The sequence below is a fragment of the Diabrotica undecimpunctata genome, chromosome 1, assembly GCF_040954645.1.
Source record: "Diabrotica undecimpunctata isolate CICGRU chromosome 1, icDiaUnde3, whole genome shotgun sequence".
Classification (NCBI taxonomy): domain Eukaryota; kingdom Metazoa; phylum Arthropoda; class Insecta; order Coleoptera; family Chrysomelidae; genus Diabrotica; species Diabrotica undecimpunctata.
Genome location: NC_092803.1, coordinates 20514699 through 20540559, shown reverse-complemented (window position 1 = coordinate 20540559; position 25861 = coordinate 20514699). Strand labels below are relative to the sequence as shown.

Genomic DNA, 25861 nt, shown 5'->3' with positions numbered 1-25861 from the left:
ATGGTAGCTATTATTTGCTATATGTAAGTTCATGCAGCAAACTGCTACAACTTTCGGTTCCGGGATTAAATATCACTTACATAAGTTCTTTTATAAGTTTCACTTCTCCATCACACGTTTCCTGATTATGCTGGAGCAAGACTTTCGATTTGCTGTTAAGACCTGTTTCATATTATAACCGGGATTTGATTTCTGAATAACATTTTCATAATTTTCTGGTATTAGTTTTAGTTTGACTTTGACCACTTCTTTATCCAATTGTTTGGAGAAATTGCTCCACTTTGCCCTTTTAAAATTAAATCTTCTCTTAAATGGAACTTTTTCAGGATTAATTGCAACTAATATCTTACTAATTATTATATTTCTTAATTATTTTATTTGTTAATAACGCCATTCTTGCGCTGACAAATATATTGTCATGGTTTCACCCCCATTTCATCTCCCACTATTGAAAGAACGTGGTAACATTTAAATGTTATTCTTAATTGACATTGTTGCAAGAGATCACCGACAGTTAATTGAGATATAAGGGAGACTTTTGAGAAAATGTCTGTTGGTCCAATTATTTAAAAGAATTTTGTTCTTATATAAAATTCTTTGAGTTGTTGAGTTGTTGAAATCATCTTTGTAAAAAACGCAGTTAACAAGCTTTGGCAATCTTTATGGATTTGATCTTTTTCATTCTCCATCATTTTTCCTCTGTTTTTTTTTGTGTTCTTTAAACTTTTCAAATAGTTTTTTACTAAAAGTCAATTCAAAGAATGTTAGCGATTGCCCTGTAGATTTATATCTTTATTCGCCCCGTGTGGGTAATGTGGGTAATGTGGGTAATGCATGCACACAAAACATGTCAACAGCTACACCCCCTTTTGTCACAACAAACAATAACGTGTGTAACACGAGCCAGGGATCCGTTCATGAATGGACCAGATTTATGCAGCCTGAACAAAACAAAACAAAGCTCAGTGTTGTCCGAACCGCGAGAGTGGTAATACGTCCGCGTGAGAATTCACGACCGGGCTTTTTACGCGTGCTGCTGAATATCATTTTCGGTTTATTTATATCGCCAGTGTGAAAATATGGATTTGAGTCCCAATTGAACTGAGAATATTGTGTGAAAAGTGAAACTGTGAACGTTACAGGACGATATTTTCTGAAAATTTGAAAAAAAAAAAATAATAAAAATGTGTTCTGTGATGTAGGTTTGTCTAAAATGAAGTACTTTATATACATGTTACAAAGGTATGAATAAACAAAAATTAGCTCTTATTATTATTTTAATTTTTGCCTTTTGGGCACTCATTTCTTTCCTATTGTACCACAAAGTCCATATATATAATTCTTGGAAATCAGTTGCCACTATCGCTCTTCAATCTGATGCTTATATATTATATACATCTATTCAAAAAAAAATTCTTTATTGTTGCTCGCATCCTTTTTTTATTGGTGTAATATTCTTGTTACTATCTCACCCTTGTTTCCGTTTTCCTTGTCTAACTATTCTACAGCTCTTTATCTCTATTGTTTCTTTTAAAAATTAGATATTTTTAATAAAAACAGTAATTTCATGATACAATTTATTCATAAGGAACAAATCAAAGTTCATGCCAGGTTTTCTTAAATACCACTCAACCAAGAAGAAATGCAAATATATCCAATCGATTCAATCTTAACCGAAATGACAAAAAAAAATCATTCATGAACTCTATAAAAAAATCCAGAATATTCACGATCCCATCACGATAATAATTGCTTTTCTTGAAAATTCTTATGGCAGTGGTGATTAGTGTTGCCAGGTCCGATTTGTTTTAAATCGGTACATAAGGTAAAACAAATCAGGATTTAGGGATGTAGATCGGGACAAATAAACAACAAGGTGTTTCTATAATCTTTATTTAATTCTACATAATAATAATCAGACGAAATTACAAAACAAAATCGTAGATAAATAAATTATTTATTTTTTATTAAAATTATAATAACTTTTGAAGATTAAAGTCTTGGTTGTCTTTAAAAATATTATGCCATTTTTGTAGCGGCGTTAAGTCTTTGTTTTGCACTGCTTTCTTCACGAATTCTTTAATTTTACACACTTCTTCATAAAGTTGATCCATGTCGAAAAATGTATCAATTTTTAGATTTTCAATTATGTTGACCATTGGCAGGTAAGTGAAAGAGTCATCCTTGAGGGAAATTGCTTAAATAAGTCCAATTTGCTATCCTTGATATGGTATTTAGTTTCTAAGTAATCTAGAACATTGAACATTTTCGTACCACGCACAACAGTCTTTTTTTATTTGAGTAATTTTATCCGCAGGCAACTTTTTAAATAAGTTGCTGCACGTGAATTATGTTCAGGCCACAAATTCATGTTCAATTCTCTGCCTCAATTTTTTACTTCCTGTGACCTTCAAAACACAGCATTGTTTCGTTTTCAAGACATACCTACTAGTGAATCCTGTAAGACTTTCAGTGCATTTTGGTAAAATGCCAGACAAGGTTCCGTTTCGTCATTCGTCTTCTTTCAATGATATAATGGCAGGAAGTTTCATGGCAGGAAGAAGTGATATCCATCTCGTCTTGACATGCCGCAGGACAGGAGCAAATTCAGCTTCGAGGATCAGATAAAAATCTGTCAGAACGTCAACTCGTTTTGCATAATATGTAAAATGGTTATGGAACTTCAGAATGAAATTCTCTAAATCAAAATTCCTCTTACCCAGCCCATGATTTACACTACTGTGTAAGATGTGTGAAGGAAATCCCACTGATAAAATGTTGTCATTATCATGATGCAATAATTGAAAAACTAAATTGAAATCCCACTGATAAAATGTTGTCATTATCATGATGCAAAAATTGAAAAACTAAATTGTGACAGCCAAAGTTTACATTTGCATTATCTGCACAGTAACTGGTAAGGCGTTTGGTATCAACATTGCGCTCTTTCAATCGTGTCACTAAATTCACATAAATGGCTGATACAGTTTTATTTGCATCTTCATAAAAGTCAAGTACACTCGTTTTTAAATTTGTAGTTAGGCTAGAAAATCTCACCATCAGCGGAAATATTTTTGGTTTTTCATTTTATTGATTTATCTAGACATTTAGTGTCCCGATCACACTAAATGCCAGTTACACCTGGCAACGCTAGTGGTGATCCATATACATAAATAGTAAAATTCACAATATATATTAAGTCCCTTATTTTTAATAATAATAGTCACATTTTATATCGTTATCTTTTGGATTATATCAGGGGAATTTGTTATTTCTTGGGCCTACAGTATACAAGAAAGGCAACAGAACAATGCCGGCGACAAATATCGTTATTCAAATTTTTTTTTGAAACAAATTGTAACAATCAAATTTTTCGACCCGGACATTTTAAAATTTTTTTTGGATCATTCTGAACAAAATAAGTCTCTTATAGCTTTTCTGTAAATTATCGTTTTCGAGTTATAAATAATTTAAAACTGACAAAAATGCAAAATTACGATTTTTAAGGCTAAAAATACAAGAAAACATTGTTTTTTAATTCACCAAGGACCTTAATGTAAGTTCAAACCTTGTTATATCATTCCCCGACAAAGTATTTTGGGTCTATTTCATTTAAAAACATTGGCGGGCGCTCGTGTTGCGGCGTATATAAGAGAAAGAATCAAGATCTAGGGCACAAATTTTCATTGTATAAATGAGCATCCGCCCTACCATACGTGCCTCATAATCAATTAAAAAACAATGGTTTAATAGCTATTTATACACCAAGGGTGATTAAGCCCATTGAGCAACATCCATTCCTCGGGCCAGAGACCTTCTGGCTGGATTATGATGCTCTCCGGGCGTAATCAGCTTAATAACACCCTTGGTGCATAAATAACTATTAAACCATTGTTTTCTAATTAATAATGAAGCGCGTATGGCAGCGCAATTCAAACCAGCAAAAACTTGTTTGCCCTAGATCTTGTTTCTCTCCCTTATATACGTCGCAGCCCGAGCGCCCGTCCTGTCATAAGCACTTTATTACCGATTAAAAGACAATGTTTTAAAATAAAATAGGCCCAAAATACTTATCGTGAAATGATAGAACAAGGTTTGAACTTGAATTTAGGTCCTTAGTGAATTCAAAAATAATGTTTTTTACTTGTGTTTTTGAGCATTGAAAATAGTAATTTTGCGTTTTTCTCAGTTTTAAATTATTTATATTATAAGTACCTCGAAAAACATCAATCAAGTTTACAGAAAAACTACAAAAGACTTATTTTGTTCAGAATGATCCAAAAAATTCAAAAAAAAATGTGTCAGTGCCGAAAAAATTTATTGTTACATTGTATCTAATGAAAGTGATTATGTAAAAAAATCTCATGGGAATATTTTTCCGAACGAACCCGAGTTTTTGGCTTTTTTTGTACCTAAAAATTCAAACTCATCATTATTTTTATGGTTTTTATCTTCTGTCGGAAAAAATGTTATCGCTCAAGTATCTAGTTTTTCATCAAAACTTATATCTTGTTTCTTAGTTTAGTCTAATTTCTTATTTTCTTTTTATCATATACGGTAAACATTGCCGTTGTCGTAACCTATCTGGAATCATTTTACTGCCTTTTTTCGATGTTCTTTCAGCATTAACATCCAATAATACTTCCAATAATAACCGTGTGTTTAATCCATTAATGCCCAAATTATTTTTTTTAATACTTATACATAATTATCAGTAATATTTTCCGCTTCATAGCTCTCTGAGTCACTTGAAGTTTGTGAATTATGTTATTGTTTAAAGCGCATGTTTCAGTTCTATATGTCATATAGTCAGAACCGGCAATACATACTGATCGTAAATTTTTGTCTTTATAAGTATTTGGTAAGTTAGACTTCAATACTGTTTGTAATCTTCCAAATTCTGCCCATACTAAGGATCATTTTCTATTTTAATCTGCCTTTAGGTTAAGTTTTGTTAATCCTATTTTTTGTCCTATGTATATTTATAATCCAACCTTTTCAATATTATTATTATCCAGATTTATATCCTCAGTTATATCTAGAGATTCGTTTGTTTGAATTTAATTTTTGCTAGATTTTAAATAAAAAAGTAAAGCTTGCAACTACACTCCGCTATAATATAAAAATTTCTAGTGCTATGATGGTTTTTTAAGCAAAAACCAAAGATATACGAACTTCACCTTGTATAATAACCTTAACAGATATTGATTCTACCATATTTTTCATATTTTACTGGTCAAATAGCACCAAAACTAGTAACCTAGTAACTTTTCTGTCCTCTTTTGTATCCTTTTTGCATATTTTACTGGCAAAACCATACCAAAAACATTTCTCCCCTTAATAAAATATGTTCTATGCTCTAATAACTTCACTGTCCGAATTATTATTTTGCTTAAACACAAACTTAATGTCACTGCGTAGCAAAATCGCCATATACTACCAGTTTGACATTTCCAGTTAATATCACTGGGGCTATAAAACGGACTAAATGTTTTTAAAATCGTTTAAATATGCTTGCATGCAGTTGGAGTTGGTTATTAGGAGCTCTTAAATGTTTTGATGGATATTGAATCGGTATGTTCTTTTCTAATTATTAGCTGTTTTATGGTCCGCTGAATATTTATTTGCATACTTCAACTAATAGTGAAATAACCTATAAAACTGGTTATACAGGACGTCACGAAAAGATGGATCATAAATTATACCACCATTTTAAAAAATATACCTAAATAAATGCAAAGTTGTGGTGTAAAATGTTAAATAATGAGACAGAACTATCACTCTTACCAGAAATTATATCATACATTACTAGATGTGTTGCCATAAGCATTCCAGGAACTTGAATTTATTAATTTATACATCTTTATCTAGTAGAAAGTAATTTAAAGAAATTAGCATTCTAAAGATATAAATTTTAGGCAATCCATTGGCGTTGCAAATAATGACCATTGTTCATATATAGATAACATACCAGCTAAATAATATTCTATAGCAGCAATATTTTGATTTGAGAAATTGGTCGAAAGAAACTTTCATGGCTGCGTAATATTAGACAATGGTGTGGTACCACGGTGGAAGAATCATTTCGCATAGCAGCCGACACAGAACGGTTTTAGGAAATTGTAAACATGATGATGGCCAACATCTGAATACGGACACGGCACCCAAAGGAAAAGAAGTACCAATAGACAGAAACTGTGGAAGATCTTAGGACTAATACTCTAAGGAGACTTAAGACTACGTACTAGCAATAAAATATATTAACTTAATAAAACTATTTTATGAACGATAAAGAGCCAGACACATAGGAGAGATCACAAAATATATAGCCATCGAACCAACAAAAGTGAACTAAAACAGAATCATGTTTTGTCTCCTACTCCCTCTCCATCTCTATCTCTCTGTCTAGTCGTTTCCTCATTACTGAGTGTCATGATTTCCTGCCCTAAGAGCAACTGTCTCTTTCCATCGGCTTCTATTCTGGGCTGTTCTCATGGACTCAGAGAATATCTTGCCACTGGCTTTCTGCACTTGGCGACCTCTGCGACTCTTCTTGCATTAGGTCTAAAAATTTTTAGACGCCTGAGAGACAAATAGACGAGACTAGAGTCTGAATGTTAAGCTCTTAGAGGATTAAGTAATTTGTTATGTGCTTTGTCCATGAGATCCGAAGCATTCTCCTCCAGCACCACATCTCGAAGTCGTCAATTCTTTTCGTATCCTCCGACTTCATTGTCCATATTTCGGACCTATAACTGAATATAGGAAACGTTAGGGTACGTACCAACCTCTCATTTTTGGTATTCTTCGACAAAGAACGATCTTTCCATAGTTTTGATAATCGGTTCAGCATTTTTTCCATTACTTTTTTCCTACTTATTTCGGTTTCACAAGAGCCAGTGAGTTTCAATAATAATTGACTATAATAATTTTGTTTTGTTTATTGATCTTGATACCACATCTATTGTCTTCGGCTTATACTAGCTGTAACAGGCTTGACATTCTTCTTCGAGTGCAGTTATTAGAGTTGTATTGTCTGTATATATATATATTGTTGTATCGTCTGCATATAGATCTTTTTGCTTGCGATAGAGAGACCGCCGTTCCATTTGTCAAGTGGTGTTTTCGTTATTTTTGTTTGAAAGAGTTGGACTTACGGCTTTTAATTATTATTCTGGTTTCGATGCTCTCTCTCTTCTTCGCTGGAGTTGACAGATGATCAGGAACTCCCATCTTGTGTATAATTTTTCATAAAACTCTCCAGTTTACATAGTCAAATGCCTTCTGGTAATACAGAAAGCAGTTGATCATAGGAATATTGAATTTTGAAGCATTTCCAATGAACTGCCGCATACTGAGAATTTGCTCCCTTATATTCTTATCCTTGACAAAGCCTGTTTATTCTTGTGGTGTTTGTCTATCTGTATGTCTGCATGCAGCATTTTCTTTGGGTGTGAAATTAGTTCGGTAGTACCTACATTTCGTAGTTACATATTTCTTATAAATTTGAGTAAACAGCGCAGTACTCCAATCACTGGGTCATTTGCCGATTCTTCATATCTGATTGCATAGTTTCTCCATATTAATTGGAGACAAGGTTCACCAACGTTCTGTAGCAGCTAAGCTGTGATATCATCGCCACAAGATGATTTATTTCTTGTGTTTTATGGCTTTATCAACTTCAGACCTCTGGTTCTTGGTTTCTTGGTGTGATATTTAGTTGTGAAATGATTAATGTTAGATGTTTCCCCTTTATAAAGTTCTGTACAGTGTTTCTTCCAAGTCTTACTGTTCACTGTTCGTAATAATGGTTACCTGGATAATGAGCAAAGTAACTAATGATCGGGTATGTATTAGCTGGAACCTGTATAATAAATTAGAAGACCTCAAATTTGTAGAACAATTTATCAAAACAAGCGACATGATATATGCTGATAAGCAGGAAGCAACAGCCTGCTCGACAGTTACGGATAAGTAACATACTAATTGACCATATAGAATCTTATGTGTACCTTGGCACCAACGTAAATGCAAAATGGGAACAGGCCACAGAAATTAAGGCGAGAATAGAACGAGCTAGAGCAGCATTTAGCAATATGAAAAAGCCCCTCATAAGCAGGGATTTGTCTCTTCCCCTAAAACTACGTCTAGTTAAATGCTACATTTTTCCGATCTTACTGTATGGTGTGGAGGCCTGGACGCTGACGGAGACGCTCACGAGAAAACTAGAAGCATTCGAAATGTGGGTGTACCGACGCATTCTTCGTATATCCTGGACCGAACATGTCACCAACACAGAGGTTTTCCAAAGAATCGGAAAGAAGAAAGAAATCGTGAATACAATTAAACAAAGAAAGCTTGAATATCTAGGCCACATATTGAGACACGATAAGTACCGTCTACTGCAATTGATTGTCCAGGGAAAAATAGACAGTAAGCGAGGGCCAGGCAGGAGAAGACACTCGTGGCTCCAAAATCTGAGGAAGTGGTTCGGGCTCACATCGGTCGAACTATTCAGAAGCGCCGCAAATAAGATCAGAATTGCCATGTTAATAGCCAACGTTCGCAACGGACAGGGCACTTGAAGAAGAAGAAGCGACATATCGGAAATACCAAATACTAAAATGTTATTTATAGTTGTGTTAAAACAATATTACTTTACGGAGTCCAAACCTTAAAAATATGATGTTATTAGAACAATCGATATGAAAAAAAGTTCCTTCGGCTAATTTTGAATGGTAAAATTGAAGGAGAGAAACACTCCTGGTTTCTTGTATTTTAACAGCGGACCAATTGCTACACGTAGCCTAAGACCGAGATCAGTTTAGCAATATAGTAAGCATGGTAGTCGCCAACGTTCCTAGGAACAGAGTACTCTAAGAAAAGAAATATCACTAGAAATTTGATTTCTAAGAAATATTCTGAAAATATATTTGTCCAACAAATTAAACAATACAGAACCATGGGAGAGAACAAACATGTTTGCTACCGTCAAAAAGAAAAAAATGGAAGCGTTCGCCATATATTTAAGAAAGATCAAAATAATATGATTAGACAAGCGGGTCAATGTCAGTCTGAGAGAAAAATAAAAAGAAAAACCAGACAATAAATGGAAAAGGATCATAACTAGAGAACCGAAAAAATACTGGCGTCAAAATCGGAGCAAGAAGTAAAGAAGAATGAAAAGAACTTGCAAAGACATTATCCAGATTACCAATTACAAGAGATATAAAAATTAAATTATTAATAACTTCGTTAACTACTATAGATCCAATTTTTGAGAAGAAGAGTCTTTTAATCGACAGATAAATCTACAATAAAGGGCTGTATAACTTATTCACAATTGTTCTAGGTCCAGCTTTTGGTTTCTTCGTCAATCTCATTTTACATCTACTTTTCATCTAATCTTTTACACCTTTTAATATTGTTTAGAGCTTATATAATTAAATTAACTAGGTCTACAATTTTATTTGATTCCAAAAACTCTCCATTTTGTTTACGTTCATAATATTAACTTCATCATCATCATCATTTTGGCTTTACAACCCTGTGTGGGTCCTAGCCTCCCCAAGAATTTTTCTCCAGTCGTCCCTATCCATCGCCTTCCTTCGCCAAGCACGTATTTCCATATTTCTCATGTCTTCATCGATGTTATCTAGGAATCTTGTTCTGGGTCTTCATCTTCTTCTTTGACCAATAGGTCTATCAAGGAGCGTTTTTCTAGCTGGGTCGGTTTGCTCCATCCGCATTACATGGCCTACCCACCTCAGACGTCCTATCTTTATGTGTTTTACGATAATTATATTAACATAATATTAACTTTATTGGGTTTATTTCAGAATGCGAGGGTGAAGAAAGTAATGCGATACCATTTCACCCACACTATATTTTTTTAAAACTCTTTATGCAAATTACATAGTGTTGGTAATTCAACCTTTAACAATGCTGATGTAATGTATATTTAATTATTTGTGTTCTGCAACGAATTTTGAAGGTCACTTTTAACCCACATTGGGTTGGCAATCCGTATCCGTTATCCTTACTTTTTGGTGCTTATATTTATCTTAATAAGTCACCGGCATACTTTAATTCGAATGTTAATAAGCCTTCTATAATAAAACCATTTAAACTGCACATGTTATAATAATTCTGCGTCTTTTCACCCTTAGAAAAAATTCTCAAGAAACGGTCAATATAACTACTTTGTTCTACAAAGTGCGGGAATTTTTGTTTCTTACGTTTTAAAAAACACCATACCTACACCATCAATTTTATTGTGTCAAATTTGCATCGGTCATACTGGTAGCACTTTTAACAAACGGATAGTAGAGCACAAAAGTGCTTACAATAATAGAAAAACAGATTCTGCGTATGCAATTCACCTTCTAGACCATAATCATTCTTTTTTCTCAGTTCTCCCATCCTTAACTGTTATCTCACAAAATGTGTAACAAATGTATGGAACCGTTGATTGAATAACCCAAATTATTCAATCAACGATGGAACGCATAAATTATTGGTTAGCAAATTTATAAACGGCTTGTAGAAAAATTTGTTTTATATAATTTGTGTACTATGGCAGATTTTAATATGTATTTGCGTTGACAGATCTTGCGTTTCCGATAAAATTATTCATCTTGTATATTTTTTACGTAACACGCTTTATACCTAAAAGGAACACTTACAAAAATAAATTCATCCGACTATTAAATGTTGAAATAATCATCTTGTACTATCGATAATTGAAATGAACTCATCTAAAATAAGCAATATATTATGCTTAAAAAGTTGTCCATTATATTTTGCAACATGCCTTTCACTTTATATACTCGTTATCAATGAAATTATTCTATCTTTTAATTCTTGAATAGGAAAATTATTCAGAATTACTTAAATAGTCTTAAATTCATAAAATATTTAGAGTGATCCATTTGAAGAACTAAGTTTCTTTTATATACATTCAGGGATTCTACAGTATTCACTGTCTTTCCTCGCTCATCCGTCTATCTCTCTCTGTTGTCCCATTCTCCATCGTTTAGGCCTCTCTTACTCTCATGGCGTCGTCTACTTCGTTCCTCCAGCATCTTCGGGGTCGTCCTATTTTCCTCTTTCCTATGGGGCTCCATTCGGTTATTCTCATTATTCATCTGCTGTCGCTAGTTCTTCTTTCATGTCCATACCACTTTAGTTTTTTTGATCTATATATATTAGTATATCTGTTTCTATTGAAGTTCTTTGCTTTATTTCGTCATTACTTCTCCTATTCGTTCTTGTTACTCTGCAGCATCTTCGCAGCCATTCCATCTCTGTTACTACTATCTTACTGCTGTTTTTATTATTTATAATCCAATTTTCAGCTCCATATGTCATAATACTTCGGACTAATGTTTTAAACATCTGTGTTTTTGTCTTCATATTTAGGTGTCTATCCCACCATACTGAGTTAAGTCGTCGGATTGCTGTTCTTGTTTGTCCTAATCTTTGCTTAATTTCTTCTTCTGTTGTTGCATTTTTCGTGATTATAAACCCCAAGTATTTTAATTTATTTTTTCCTTTGATTGTTACGTTGTCGTCAATCTGTAGATCTTCTATGTCTTCTTTAGTTGTGGATAGGTACTCTGTTTTCGCGAGGTTAATATCTAGGCCAGTCTTGGCCTAGATATTATCTTCATCATGTAACTGAGGTCTTCTACGCAATCACTACTTGATCGTCTGCAAAGCTTAACGTATATAGGTATTCGTTTCGTACCGGTACTCCCAAGCCTTCGCATTTTCTTTTCTATGTAGTCAAGGCCTTCTCTAAGTATATTTTGAATAGGGTTGGAGATGTGAAACAACCCTGCAGGAGCCCTTTTGTTGTGGTGAAGTCTCATATGATTCTTGTTCCCATTTTAAGGAATAGTTTATTTTCTTTATACAGAGCTTTTGTAGCTTCTATGAGTTCCGTCTGTATTTCTAATTAGTACATTGCCTCCCATAGTTCTGACCTTGGTACAGTCATACGCCTTTCTCAGGTCCACAAATACCAAATGTATATCTCTATTTTTTGTTTTTTTTTTCCAACAGTTGTTCCAGTATGTATATGTGGTCTATCTTCCTGCCGTGCAGCCGGCCTGATCCTCCCCGATTTTGCCTTTTATCGCTTGCTGTATCTTTTCTTACAGTATCTTCCTATATAATCTTCCTATTGATGATATTACGCTCATTCCTCTGCAGTTTTTGCATCGTTTTATATCTCCTTTTTTAAATATAGATGTCATATATGCCTCCGTCCATTCTTTTGGGAGCTATTCTCCATTTATGGCGTTCTGAAACATCCATTTTATCATCCGGTGTAATTTTTTTGAGCCGCACTTTATAAGCTCAGGTAAGATGCCTCCAGGTCTCGGTGCTTTCTTATTTTTGATTGCTTTTATGGCCGTTCTCATTTCCCTATCTGTTATTTGTATTTCTTGTTGTGGGGATCTGCTCCGTCTTCGCCTGTTTTCTTTTTCAATGAATTGTGGTCTTTGTTCTATTAACAGTTCCTTATAATAGTCCTTCCATTCTTTGTCCTGTATATTTCCCAATTTCATTTTTTCTTTTGAGTTTTGATTTAATCCTCTCAGTACTTTCCATGACTCCGAAGGTCTTGTACCTCCTATGTTTGTTTCAATATTTAAGCAGGTTCTTTCCCATTCTTCATTCTTTTGTTGTGTTATTTGTTTTTTCACTTCACTCTAACTTTTTCTCTATATTCTTTATAAAGATCATCGTTGTTTGTAGTTAGCAATTTTCTGTACAGTTGCTTTTTTTTCTTCAATTATTCTTTTTGTTGCTTCATTTATTTTATAATAGTGCTGTTTATTTGTTATATGTTCTTTCTTTCCAAGGGCATCAAATGCTCTTTATACTCGCCTTTATATGCTCATTTATTTCTTTGATGTTGCCGTATCTGTATTCTATTAATTTTTGGTCTAGACGTTGTTTGTATAGTTCTCTTAATAATTGTTCTTGGAGTAGTTCCATATTTTGTATTGTTTTTCTCTTATAGTGTTCAACAGTTCTTCTGTAGAGGAGGTCTTGTTATGTTTCCAATTAATACCCATTTTTGCTGTCAGCAGTTTATGGTCAGTTTCACATTCTGCTCCTCTTCTGACTCTCACATCTTTTATCTTTATTGTGGTATCTTGTTTGACTATTACGTATTCTATTTATCGATTTCAGCTTTCGTGTTTCTTGCGTCCAGTATATTTATGATATTTTTATGTCTGAAGAATTCGTTGGTAATTTTTAGGTTGTTTAGTTCGCATAATTCAATCAGACGTTCTCGGTTATCGTTTTGTTCATCCTTTCAAAATCTCCCCACTACTTTATCGCTTGTTTTCCTCCAGTTCTGCCGTTAAGGTCTCCTAATATAATTATCTCCACGTTATTCTTAATTAGCTCTTTTTGGTGTTGAAGTTGTTCCGTGAAATTTTCTTTTTCTACTCATATACTCGACATATACTCCGAGTATCACTGTCTCTCTACCGTATATATCTATATGCATTTTAATTATACTCTCATTGATTGGCTCCTATGTTCTAACCCTGTTCTTCCACTAAGTTTCTTTTATTATTGGAAAAACGAAAGAGCTAACAAAAACGCCAATACCACATGAAGATTGAAAATATTACACAACCCCTACACAACAAATTTTATAATTATACTTTTAGGTGTTTTTAAAATACTTTAAGCCATCCATAAATTTGCCTTACAATGTATAATATCTAATGCATCTTATGTTTCTATCTCCTAAATATCTCGCCTGGTTTATCTTGTTTTGTTCCTAATGTATTGCGACTGTTTCCTGTACCTTTAGGATTTCTAGTTTATATATTACCTCTTCTTATTTACCAATTTCTGTCTTGTATCACTATGGTATTTTATCTATTTTGTTTACATCCTTACTCTTTCACTTATTTGGTTATCTTTATTTTCCTCTCTCTTTCATCTCTCACTTCTGTATTGACACTCTTCACCATGTTTAACCTCTTGATTATTTCTACTCTTGATTTTCTTGACTATCTTGACCTTTATAACATTTTTTTATTGTTAAAGCTTTTAAACTTTCGGAACCAACAATGTCATATAGTTGCCATAGGAAGAAATAAAAAGACTGCCACCGAAAATGTTAATCAATATAGTGAAAACAGTGATATGTTTCTACTTGTGCTTTTCCGTGACAACATCTTACATATACAATAAAAACAGTGATCGAACTCAGAAAAAACAATATCCGAAGACAATCGCGTCATACCACGATAATAGTAACAATTACAAACAGTCTAGATATTCGAAATTCGATAAAGTGATGACTCGTATTAATAAACTTATCGTGGAAGACGACGTTTCGAACGATGGGGCGTACAGAATCAGGCACAAGGGATGGGGTGGCCGAAAGCCGGTTAGTACCACTCCTAGCACCACCACTACCACGGAGATGGACTTGTTCGAGACCTACGGAGAGTTGGAGAACGAAGATGAGTTTGATGACTACGAAGACTCGTTGGTAAGTAGTTTATTTTCAGTATCACATTCAAATAAGTATTTTTATGTTAGTGATTTTATTTATTTTCACGTCTGACAATCATTTTACCACACCATAAAGTAGCGAATAGGTGGGTCAGTTACAAAAGATCGCATATTTTAAAATTGTGATCAGTTTTTGTCTATAAAATGGTTTGATTTGCTATTCAACAATCTTCTATTCAATATTGGGCAAATGCAGCTGATATAACGTTGTATTCAGTGTTTAAAGGTCGTAGCTTGGAATTCTTTGTTCCTGAACTTTCGTCTACAACTACAGCAAAGAACTTCTCAAACCAAATTTCCAGATCGTAGAAACCTTCGGAAACCTTCTTAATACATAGAGCATACTGCTTAAACCATTAATTTGTCTTATTACGTTACTGTTCCATTGGAATTAATTAGAGTGAATAATTTACAAAATTCATGGGAAAGTCCCAGTAGTTGGCTGTATACCATAGTTAAAAAACTAATACAGAAGCGACTTTAGGTCGATGACATTGGTTGTAAATGTTAATACATACTTAAAGAGCAACATGATTCCTTGCTCCTTCCAACAGGACAGGTATTAACAGAAGGCACTGAGGATGATCTGATTCAGATTGAAAACGTTGCAACGATTGCATCTCTAATTTTTGGACGGCACTTTTAACAAGTTTTAATAAAAAATGTTTTTATACCAATATACAAATTTGAAGTTTTTACTTCTGTATTAGTTTAAATATTTTACAGTCAAATTAAGTATTCCAGTAACCTTGTTGTCAAGCAGTAAGAGGTAAAGATTCTTTTAAGAGTTTTCTAACTGAGTAATTAACAAATATAAAGTAAAAACATGCAATTTGCTATAATTATGAAGTGAAATTTCTAATTAACGACGTCATAATATCTTTTTGCAAAAACTATAAAATTTTCTACAATAGAAAGAGAAAATCGACACAGGTGATAACAAAATAACATACTTATGTAAATGGTTACATAAATTTAAATTTATTATTTTGTCACACGGTTTAACAATTTACGTTTTTTGGCCTTAATTTGTTAATAACTAATTAAGTCCAAACAATCGACTACAGGAAACATTTAGGTTCTTGTTACAGAGGTACATACTACTCAAAACAACGATGGTTTGCCTGGAGAGGTCGGTGTCACAAACAGGATACTTTTCTTGCTTATTTCGCTGAACTATAACATTGCCAGTTAGACGGTTCATCAAAGTACTACAAAGTACTATAAATTTTAATTTGGTATAGTGAGTTTTTTAATAAAATTTTGTATTTGACTTAATGGTTAATCGAAAGGTGGTTTTTTATCCTAACTTTGAAACATCCTGTGGAATAATTCCGTTGGCGGATTTTCGTAAAACCTTGTTTTTCGGTTGCAACCATGTCTTCTAAGTATTATGTTTTTTGTTTCGTGTGAAACTATTGATTGGTTTATTTTTAGGAGCGAAATGACTTTGCCACACACAATTTATGACTTTTCTTGTTATTACCATTATCTTTTGTATTAATTTGTAATACGATGATGGGGGCTTTTTTGACCGATATCGAAGAAATGTCGTATCGACATCTCAGAAGCACTGTATTTAAATAATGATTAAAAGCAACGATATGATCTTGGTTTTAATGAACAATGAAAATAACAAAACATAAAAAAAAACAACTTAAATGTAACTTATCCTAAGTACGCAAATAGCAAAGAAAAACTACTAAAAAATAACTTAATATTTTGTATTGTCTCCCCTGTCTCTATAACTACCTGTTCACGTCACCTCATGCTGTCTATGAGGTTGCGAATATCATCTTACTGGATGTTTTGCCATTCCTCTTCTAGAGCCAAGCGAAGTTCGTTAATTGAGGCTGGAGCGACTTCGCGACCTCTAATATTTCTACCAAGCATATCACAAAAGTGCTCTATTGGGTTCAGATCTGCGAACACCTTGGCCAGTTCATTTTATTAATACCAACGTTCTCTAAATATTGCGTGACACACATTGCAGAGTGGGGTAGCGAATTATCTTGCATTAATAGACAATCATCGCGGATATAATGAGAAAAGGGTACTATGTGATTCGCTAAAATTTCCTCAATATACCGGTGTGCAGTCAAGGAACCCTCAATAAATACCAATTCAGTGTGCGCTTGTCGGGATATTTCTGCACATACTAACATAAGCGTCTATATTCTTTGCTATCACCGAACCCCCTCCATGGCTAACGCGGGGACTGAAAGAGCACTCTCTCAAGTTCGACGCCATACTCATTCTCCCCATCTCGACTCATCCGTAAAAAGAACATTACTTCATTGTCCTAAATTCCAATGTAAATGTTCCCTGGAAAATTGTAGTCTAGCCACTCTGTGCCGTGAAAGTAATTTGGGCCCAGTTGCTGGTGTCACCTCGGGGGAACAAATAAGGGTCTAACCACCTTCTGTTATCTCCGGGTGCTCTGTAGAGGGCTTCGAATATCGCAGTCGGAAGCTCCTCTACCCAAGTCCATTTACTGGGTATGGACTTGTAAATATTTATCTTCTGATGGCTTGTCTTGAAAAAGACAAGATATTTCTTACATGACAAAGGTGACTTACATGACCAAGTCGAAATAAAGCATCAGGTCGTGGTCTTCTGAAGGCTTGTCTTGAAAAAGACAAGATATTTCTTACATGACAAAAATATAGGTCGAAATAAAACATCAGATTGTAGTTGAATAATATCTCAGCCACAGAGTATAATTGGAACAGCAGGAAGCAGCGCCCCAAGAGCACTAAGCTCTCGGAGAGCCCGTGAGGGACTGACCTGGCTGACCTGAAAATCGCCAATATTTATATGCGCTGTTCGAGCGATAAATAGGGATTTCCAGGTCAAGAGCCAATGGGAAAATTCGAGGCGGGGCGATGCGCATCGAAGTGCGCACTATCGCATTCGATGACACTGGTCTGCAACTTTGCAAACCAAATTCATGTAATCTTCGACGAACTGTAAATACACTTACATTATTGCCTCAAACCTCTTGAAGCTAATTTGTTGTTTGCACCGCTGTTCAATGACGATCCCGCAAAGCGTTGACTCGTATAAAACGTGTGCTAAAAAAATCATCAAAATAGGGCTAAAAATAAAAAAATTGAAATACTTTGAATGTAGCCAAATACATTTGGCTTGAAGTGAATATATTGCGAGATAGACAATTTTTCTTTTTTTACACTTTGCAAGAAAGAATCGAAATTGTACTTATAAGTATGTGATTGAACTGATGCAGAAATTTAGAGCAACAGGACCAGTTTACAATAAAAAATATAACCGACAGTGACTCGTAAATAACGAAGTAATCCAAGTAGCCGTTTTAGGGCAAGTTAACTTAGAGGCTCAGCAATCACAGTCACTGTCAACAATAAGCAGAGCAATCGGTGTTTCACCTTCTATAGCCTTCCGAATCTTCCATAAATTTAAGTTTCATCCATTCAAAATTAAATTGGTACAAGAAGACATGAAGAAGATTTTGATCGTCATCTCGAATTTTGCGAATTAATGTTACAATGCATCATTAATAATCTACAATTGTTAAGCAATATTTGCTTTTCCGATGAATACTTATTTTTATTAAATGCCTTGGTGAACGGACATAATTGCCGATACTGGGCTAAGAGTGATCCACATATAGTGCGCGAATTTCACACACAGAATCCTCGAAGGTTAAACTTATGGTGTGGTATCTTAGGGGATTACATTGTCGTACCTTTTTTATCACTGGAAACTTAAATGGTGCATTGTATCTTGAGTTACTTAGGTAAGTGGTTGATCGTATTAAAAAAATAGTAGAAAATGATAATAACCTTTCCGAAGATTTGGTTGTATTTCCCTGTGCGAAAATTTTTAAACGAAACTTTTCCCGCTCCTTAGATATGTAGAAGAGAGCAGATGATGGATTGACCACCTAGGTCACCGGATTTAACGCCCCTTCTTATGGGGGTATTTAAAAACAAAAATTTATGCTACTCAATCAGAATCTCTGGATGCTTTACGACAAAGAATAGAGGATGAATTTCGACAATTAAATGTAGACGTGGTAAGCAATGTCAGAGAAGAATTTTAAAATAGATTGTACTATTGTATGAAAATGAATGGCAGTATTTTGAACATTATTGTAAACATTTTTGATAGTGAAATGTTCATTCTAAATATTTGTAATAAAATTGTTAAAAAAATAATTTTTTTTCAATCCAGTTTCAATTTATCACTTTAAGCATCATGTGTTATACATTTTTGAAATCAGTACAAAGAGGAGAATCCAAATATCAAATAAAAAAAGGTGGAAGTAATTTAAAAAATATAAAGGGGTCATATGGAGGGGGAGAGGGTGTCTTTCCAAGCAATCTTAAATATGACATAATGTCTCCCCCTTCAAATAGTAATTGACGTGTTTTTGCACTTTTACTAAAAACTAGAAGTATAAAAGTTATTTAAGGTGGATAGTTTTATCTGAAAAGAACTGTATATATGTATATACATTTCATAAGTAACATTTCAATATGGTCACTACGTACTTTGGGCACGTTTTTACAATTTATAATGATTCGTTTATAACAAACCTATTATTCATCGTCGCTAAGTTTTAATAAACGTTTTACTGTCTTATATTGACCCAATAGGACATCTAAAACGAGAACGGAAAAACATGACACTCATTAATTGCTATGTACAATGATAACTACCAACAATTCAATGTTTTTGACGCCAGATCCATCACTTTAATGACCACAATAAAACGTTTTTTAGTTTATTGTAATAAATGTTAATGGAGCTTTTGTTAGAACCAAAAGGTGCGACAATTTAATTGTTTGGGTTTTATAAAAAAGGAAAATGCAAGGGGAACTTAATCTGATGTAATGGTAAAACAGGCCAACAAAAAATTGTAAAAGCTTTTTAAATCTGGTATCAGTTAAGTACCTGTGTCTTTGTATCTATTTTCCGTTTTGATGTAATATCAATATATATGAGCAGTTTATATATATATATATATATATATATATATATATATATATATATATATATATATATATATATATATATTGTTGTGGTATTCAAAGTTGAAGAGTTAAAATATTAAATGTACGATGAAATCAATATTTCAGAGTTTATAAAAAATAAAAATACTCCGAGCTGCCTGGAATTAACCAAAGGTAATCTAAGTCATAAATAATCTTTTGTATAAATATAACAAGTGAATAGTGCGGGTACAATGAATAAAAGTTAACGATGGTTTTTTCCCATAAGCCATAAAGTGTTTTTGTGTGAAAATTAAATGATTTTTCGGAATATGTAAATACCCAGTAGAAATGAAGTGTCCTTGTAGAAATAATATGAATTAGGAAAGTTTGTAGGTATTTCTGATTTTATGTGGGAGTGGTATGCAAATTTCTGATTGGCCGAGAATTTGGAAAGTGGTGATGGGTGTGTATAATGAGAGGTTGGATGAATGGATAGAGAAGATGGGAGAGTTAGTTAGTTCCAGTTTCTTAAAGTGAATGGTTGGTTTTCGAGGTGGTATCCAGGGGTAGTAAGTGATTAAGAATAAGTTGTGAGTTGGTGAAGTAATTGTGTCCGACGGTAGCTGATCTGGTACAAATTTGTAAGTATACTTTTCCTACTTGTATTCTACGTATAAGTTTGGCGAGAGGAAAAGAGGCTGGCATCATTGGAAAGGTACGTGCATTCGAAGGAGAGCATTTAAGACACTAAATTGAATATCTTGTTTAATATTGCCAATTACATAGGAGGCTGCTGAGAACTGATAGTTCATTTTGCATAGAACGAGGAATTGGACAACTCAAGGCAGAGGAAGCGTTTCAACGGGCGAAACATTCATAATATATTCAATTTGAGAATTTTGGGTAAAATAATATTATATCATATTAGTAACGTGTGAATAAGTTGTCGATAGTCGAAGGAGATCAAATTTGTTCTGAGACGGGACACGGAGCTGTGGAGAAAATTTAATAATTCATACAAATTTTTCTTGGTACAATCGATATATCAAAATTGCATTAGGAAAGACACTGAATATTATTTGATTTGTTTATGTGGAATAATAAGCTGGATTTTAGATTGTAATTGTATTATATTATCCATGCATTATTGAAGGTTCACGTACGTAGAACGAATTTTGTTTGATAAACATTGTATGCTAATAATTTTTGGAGTTATTTTAATCAGTTTATTTTATTACATTATTTTCATATCATATTATGTTGTTTTATTCCGTTATTCTTTGGGCCTAACCCATCAGCTGTAAAGTATAGATATTGAAGCACGAGTAAAACCTGAAACTCATTCCCTTCATTATTATTCGTGGTCACATATAATCTCCGTCGGCATCTTAAAGTAAATGAGCATTTTTTGATTTTATAATTCCAGAGGTATATATTTTATTTAAGTTTACTGTGGATATTGAAACTCTCTTATTCTTTTCTATTTCTTGCTTAATTTTTCTGCTTATGAGTTGACTTAATGATATTTGTTACAAGCTTGATATGTTACGTTCCAAATTTAAAGTAGAAAGTCCCACCTCTATTTTATCAAAATTTAAATAATTCAGGACGTGTAAGAGCGGTTGCCTATAATATATTATAAGTAAGGTGGCGAAAATAAAATTAGTAATTTTTAAATAGGGGTAATGTCTGGCAAATTGTGCTGAAGTTAAGGGAACACGTCCTCTTTTTTGTGAAGAAACTAATTTAGATCGTTCTTTCTAGAGTTATCTTGGAAGAATTGGGATCATAAAATTGAAATTTTTGAATCTCGGTATTATTCGGTGACCTCCGTGTGTCAAGTTGTCAAGTGTTCGGAAAGACGACGGAAAGAAAGTGATTCCAGATTTGACGGTGTTACTGAAAGGTTGGGCTAGATTAAAAACGGCATTTTGTTTTTTTGCTTTTGCTGCTGTTCCATGTGGGATCTGGACTAGTCCGAACCGTGTGGATATTCAAGGGGATTTGCTGCCTTCGTGGAAGGGTTTTTTTGGAATATCCACAATTTCGCTAAAAAAAGCGGATCTACAGTACACGTGAATACCGGGAGTCGTATTTAGATCAAGAAATTAGCCTTAATCACGAGTCCAAATAGCCGGCTACGCTTCGGTCCAATTTGGGATATTTCAAACCCCTAATCTGGCTAAGAAGGGGTTGGTTGGTTGGTTTGTTTGTTTTTTTCTGCTTCTTCTTCTTCGTATTTTTCCATCTGGCTGTAATTTTCAACTTTTCAACATTGTCACACAAGTCTATGTACATCGGCAATCGTATGGGATTTTGGATTGAAGACACGCTGAACTATAACTGGAATTCCACGCGGTGAAGTATATGAAAATTCGAGGTATGGATCGATAATTAATTTTCAACGGAAGATTTAAGCGCCGTCTAATTTGGTTTGCGGAATACAATAGTTTTTTTTTTTAAAGATTATTTGCTGTTAGTTTTTATTTTCATATTTACAAATACTTTACTGATTTTTTTTTAAAGATAATTTGCGGTTTATTTTATTAATTCAATATTTACACATACCTATTTTAATTTTGTAAACTGCGTCTAAGGGGGGGGTTATATATTTGAGATTTATTTTTTTATATTATTTTCTGCGCACGCACTTGAGCTCACGTGGTGTCCTATTTGCGGTAATTATTTTTTTTGGTTGGTATTGAACCGCACACCCCTTAGCGTCCGGTACTTTTGATACGTCTTACCTTTCATTTTGTTCTGTTAAATAGAAATAACTTATGAATTTTTGTTAGGCAAGTAGAAGCCGCATTTTTATATTATTTTTTTATTAAGCCTATGGTAAAGTTAAATAATATTGTAATATGTATTTATTTTCAACTATCTTGGGAATCTATTTATTAAAATTAACTAAATTCTAATCTGACAATTTCATTTATTTTTTTTTTATTTATTCAGGTTGTATACTGTTACTTAGTATTTTAGTAGTAAACCTATTGGTAAGTTGGTGGTTTATTGAATAATAACGTAGGGAAGGCTGTGGGCCAATTTACCTGGCGCCCCTGATATAACTTCGGATTTTTTTTGTTTTGTGGACCGCACGACCATCTCCACTGTTTTGTCTAGCCGCGAGCCATTCCCAGACTGTCACCGTATAGTACTTTTCTTTCCGGGTGTACGTCTGATTTATATTTGGTACATTTTGTAATTTTTTTTATATAGATTCGGTTTTGTACGCCACATATTTTGGCGCCCAACGTGGGGCCCTTAATTAATTAACCGTTTTTTTTGTCAACCCCTTGTGTAGATTCCTTTTAATTAGTTAACCTAACGTGTTTGGGCTTTAATTGACTAACTTTGATTTATTTACTTTACCACTGGTTTTGCACTTAGTAGTAGTCTTAGAACTTCGTGTTTAGTGGAAGTGTATGCCAAGAAGTGCTTACTAGTTTTTTTTTTGTGTGACGTGAAGTTGGAAGAAGCCAAAAATGGAACTTAAAAGAAGATACTTTGAAGTGGTGTTGTGGAACTTAGAAGAATTATGGATATATTAGGACTTTGAAATATTTCTATTTCAGTTGGAGTTCAAATTTATTTTTTTTGAGAAGTTGGACTTCGAAATTCTACATTGTGGTTTAACTTATTTATGTTAGGGAATGTAAAATCTTTTTTTGAGATTATGTTGTGACTTGTAATTTGTTCTGAAACAATGAAATTTTGAAAATCTTTTGTGAAATTTTATAGATTGAATAAAGCGACTATTACTTTTATTTTGCTTTTGGTTTGCTCCCATTAATAAAGTAAACTGTACCTGTGTGTTAATATTTTTACTTATATCTTGATTTTGTTTGAATATTTGCTCCTTTCGGTTGATACATTTTTTTTAAATTTTGAACTTTGGCAAGATGGTGCGAAAACTTGTACCCAACTACTTAAGGAAAGAGGAACTGGAATATGAACTCAAAATTCGTGGAGTGTCTACTGGCACTGTTGAGTCTATGAGGTCTAGTCTGTCTGATGCACTTAGTCGTGAGGCAGCAAATGAAAGCTTTAGATATCCTGAGCACCCATTCACCTTTTCACAGGATAAAACTGCAATCGAGACTAAACTTGCGGAGCTGAATACGGCTGTTGGAAAGTTTGCCGGAACTCCTACTTGTGCTGAGTCCTTGAGATTGCGGACACAGATTAACCATGTCTTGGGGAGAATTGATCTTATGGTATTGCCAACAGGTGATGATGCAGACGCAGCCCAGGTTGTTAAGTCAGACTTTCTTGCTGAGATTTTGAAGTTGTCACAGGATTTACATGATAAGCAGCATCCAATCGGATCTGGTTCGGTACCAGTAGCGCTCGATGTGATTTCGGTTTTAAATCAGTCTTTTCAGGCAGGGGTAGGACAAGTTCATGCTTCTTCTCCTAGAGCGATGTCACAAGCTGGTAATAATGTTTTTTCAGGGTCTGTCTCTAGTTTTTCTTCTGGGATGATACTTCCTCATAAATGGGGAATAGAAAAGTTTTCAGGTTCTGCTAGGGGTATGTCTATTTCTGCATTTTTTGAGATGGTGAATGAATTGAGTCTCGCTCGTCATGTACCAGATAGTATACTTTTGGAATCAGGTATAGATTTATTTTCGGATAAAGCCTATCAGTTTTATAAAGATGTTCGTCTACGTGTAGGGAGTTGGGCTGAATTAGTTGAAGAGTTTCGTAGGGAGTACCTGTCAGCTCACCATGGGGAAGCGCTTTTTGAAGAGCTTCGGAGGAGAACTCAGCATTCGTCTGAGACTATTGGAGTTTACTTGGCAATAATGAATAGTTACTTTAATCGCTTGCGTTGTCATGTTCCAGAGGAAGTTAAATTGTCTATAGTTATTAGGAATTTGCATCCGTTCTATCAAGATAGATTACGTGATCCTTTGCCAGCTACCTTGGAGGAACTTCGTGTTCTATGTCGCAGTATGGAGGAAAGACGTGATTGTATTAGGAACTATGTTGAACCGAATAGTAGGAAAATGAATACTTTGGAAAAGGACCTAGCTTATATCAGTGTGGATGCTGAAAGTTTTAGTAGTGTTAGTGAGGGTCCTGTTGCTTCATCCGAATCGGAGTCCGCTAGAGGAAAGTTTAGGACTTTAGTCTGTTATCGTTGTAATCAGTCAGGCCATAAGGCAGTAGGGTGTCTAATGAAGAAGGAGGCTGTTCACTGTTTTAAGTGTAAGAAAGAAGGGTTTACAGTCAGAACTTGTCCTTCGTGTAATTCGGGAAACGGAAGGAAGCGCACCTAACTGGTCGAAGAGGTGTTGCCGACGTTGACTCGACCAACCTACGTCCTATTTTAGACTTTATTTTACATCATTCCGAAGGAGATGAACGTCCATATTTGAAAGTTAAAGTCTTAGGAAAGGAAATTTTGGGATTATTGGATTCTGGTGCTTCAAAGACCATTGTAGGAAGAACTGGTTGGAAATTTTTACAAAACTTGGGTTTAGAGTTGGATACTTCGAAGAAGACCGTTTGTAGAGTGGCGAATGGTCAGATGTGTGAATCGTTGGGGGAATGTTTAGTACCTTTCATGGTTAGGGATCGCTTGCGTGTCTTGCCAGTATTAGTTATTTTGGACGTACCGCACATTCTGATTTTAGGATCTGATTTTTGGCGTGTTATGGGTATCGTTCCAGATTTGAGGCATAACGAATGGTATTTTTCGGACGCTCCAGCAATGGTAGGTTCAGTGGATCATCTCCGAGGTCAAACTATTTTGACCGATGCAGAGAAGTCGCAATTGGATGAAGTTATTAATAGAAGTCGTGAACTAATGGGCACTTCTCTTGGTTGTACTGATGTCACTGAGCATGTGATTGTTTGTAAATCTGCACCCATAAAACAACGTTACTATCCTGTATCCCCAGTAATCCAAAGCCATATTGATAAAGAGCTAGAAGATATGTTGGCGAAAGGAGTAGTGGAGCGATCGAATAGTGCTTGGTCGTCCCCGATTCTCTTGGTGAAAAAAAAGGTTCCAGAAGGTGAAGAACCAAAATGGAGGTTCTGCGTAGACTATCGAAAGCTTAATGCCGTAACAGAGAGGGATGGCTACCCATTACCGTACATCTCTAATATTTTAAATAAATTAAAGAACGCGCATTATCTTTCCACCATAGACATTAAGTCGGCGTATTGGCAGGTACCTGTTGCTAAGGCTTCCAGGCCTTATACTGCTTTTACGGTTCCTGGTCGAGGTCTTTTTCAGTTTTGCAGAATGCCTTTTGGATTACATAATGCCCCGGCTACATGGCAGAGGTTGATAGATCGTGTCCTCGGTCCGG

At 34.4% G+C, this 25861-nt stretch overlaps 1 protein-coding gene across 3 annotated transcripts in view; it reads left to right on the top strand.

Moving 5' to 3' along the window:
- Positions 1 to 956: 956 nt before the first annotated feature.
- LOC140446036 (uncharacterized) overlaps positions 957 to 25861 on the top strand; it is a 206126-nt gene continuing 181221 nt past the window's right edge. The window contains exons 1-2 of one of the 3 annotated variants that reach the window (XM_072538550.1): positions 957 to 1198; positions 14083 to 14533. In XM_072538550.1, coding sequence (XP_072394651.1) covers positions 14153 to 14533 — 381 coding nt within the window. In that variant the 5' untranslated portion in view covers positions 957 to 1198; positions 14083 to 14152. Of the gene's footprint in view, positions 1243 to 14082; positions 14534 to 25861 lie in introns of all 3 variants that reach the window. The other 2 variants (XM_072538558.1, XM_072538542.1) reach the window with 2 other exon arrangements.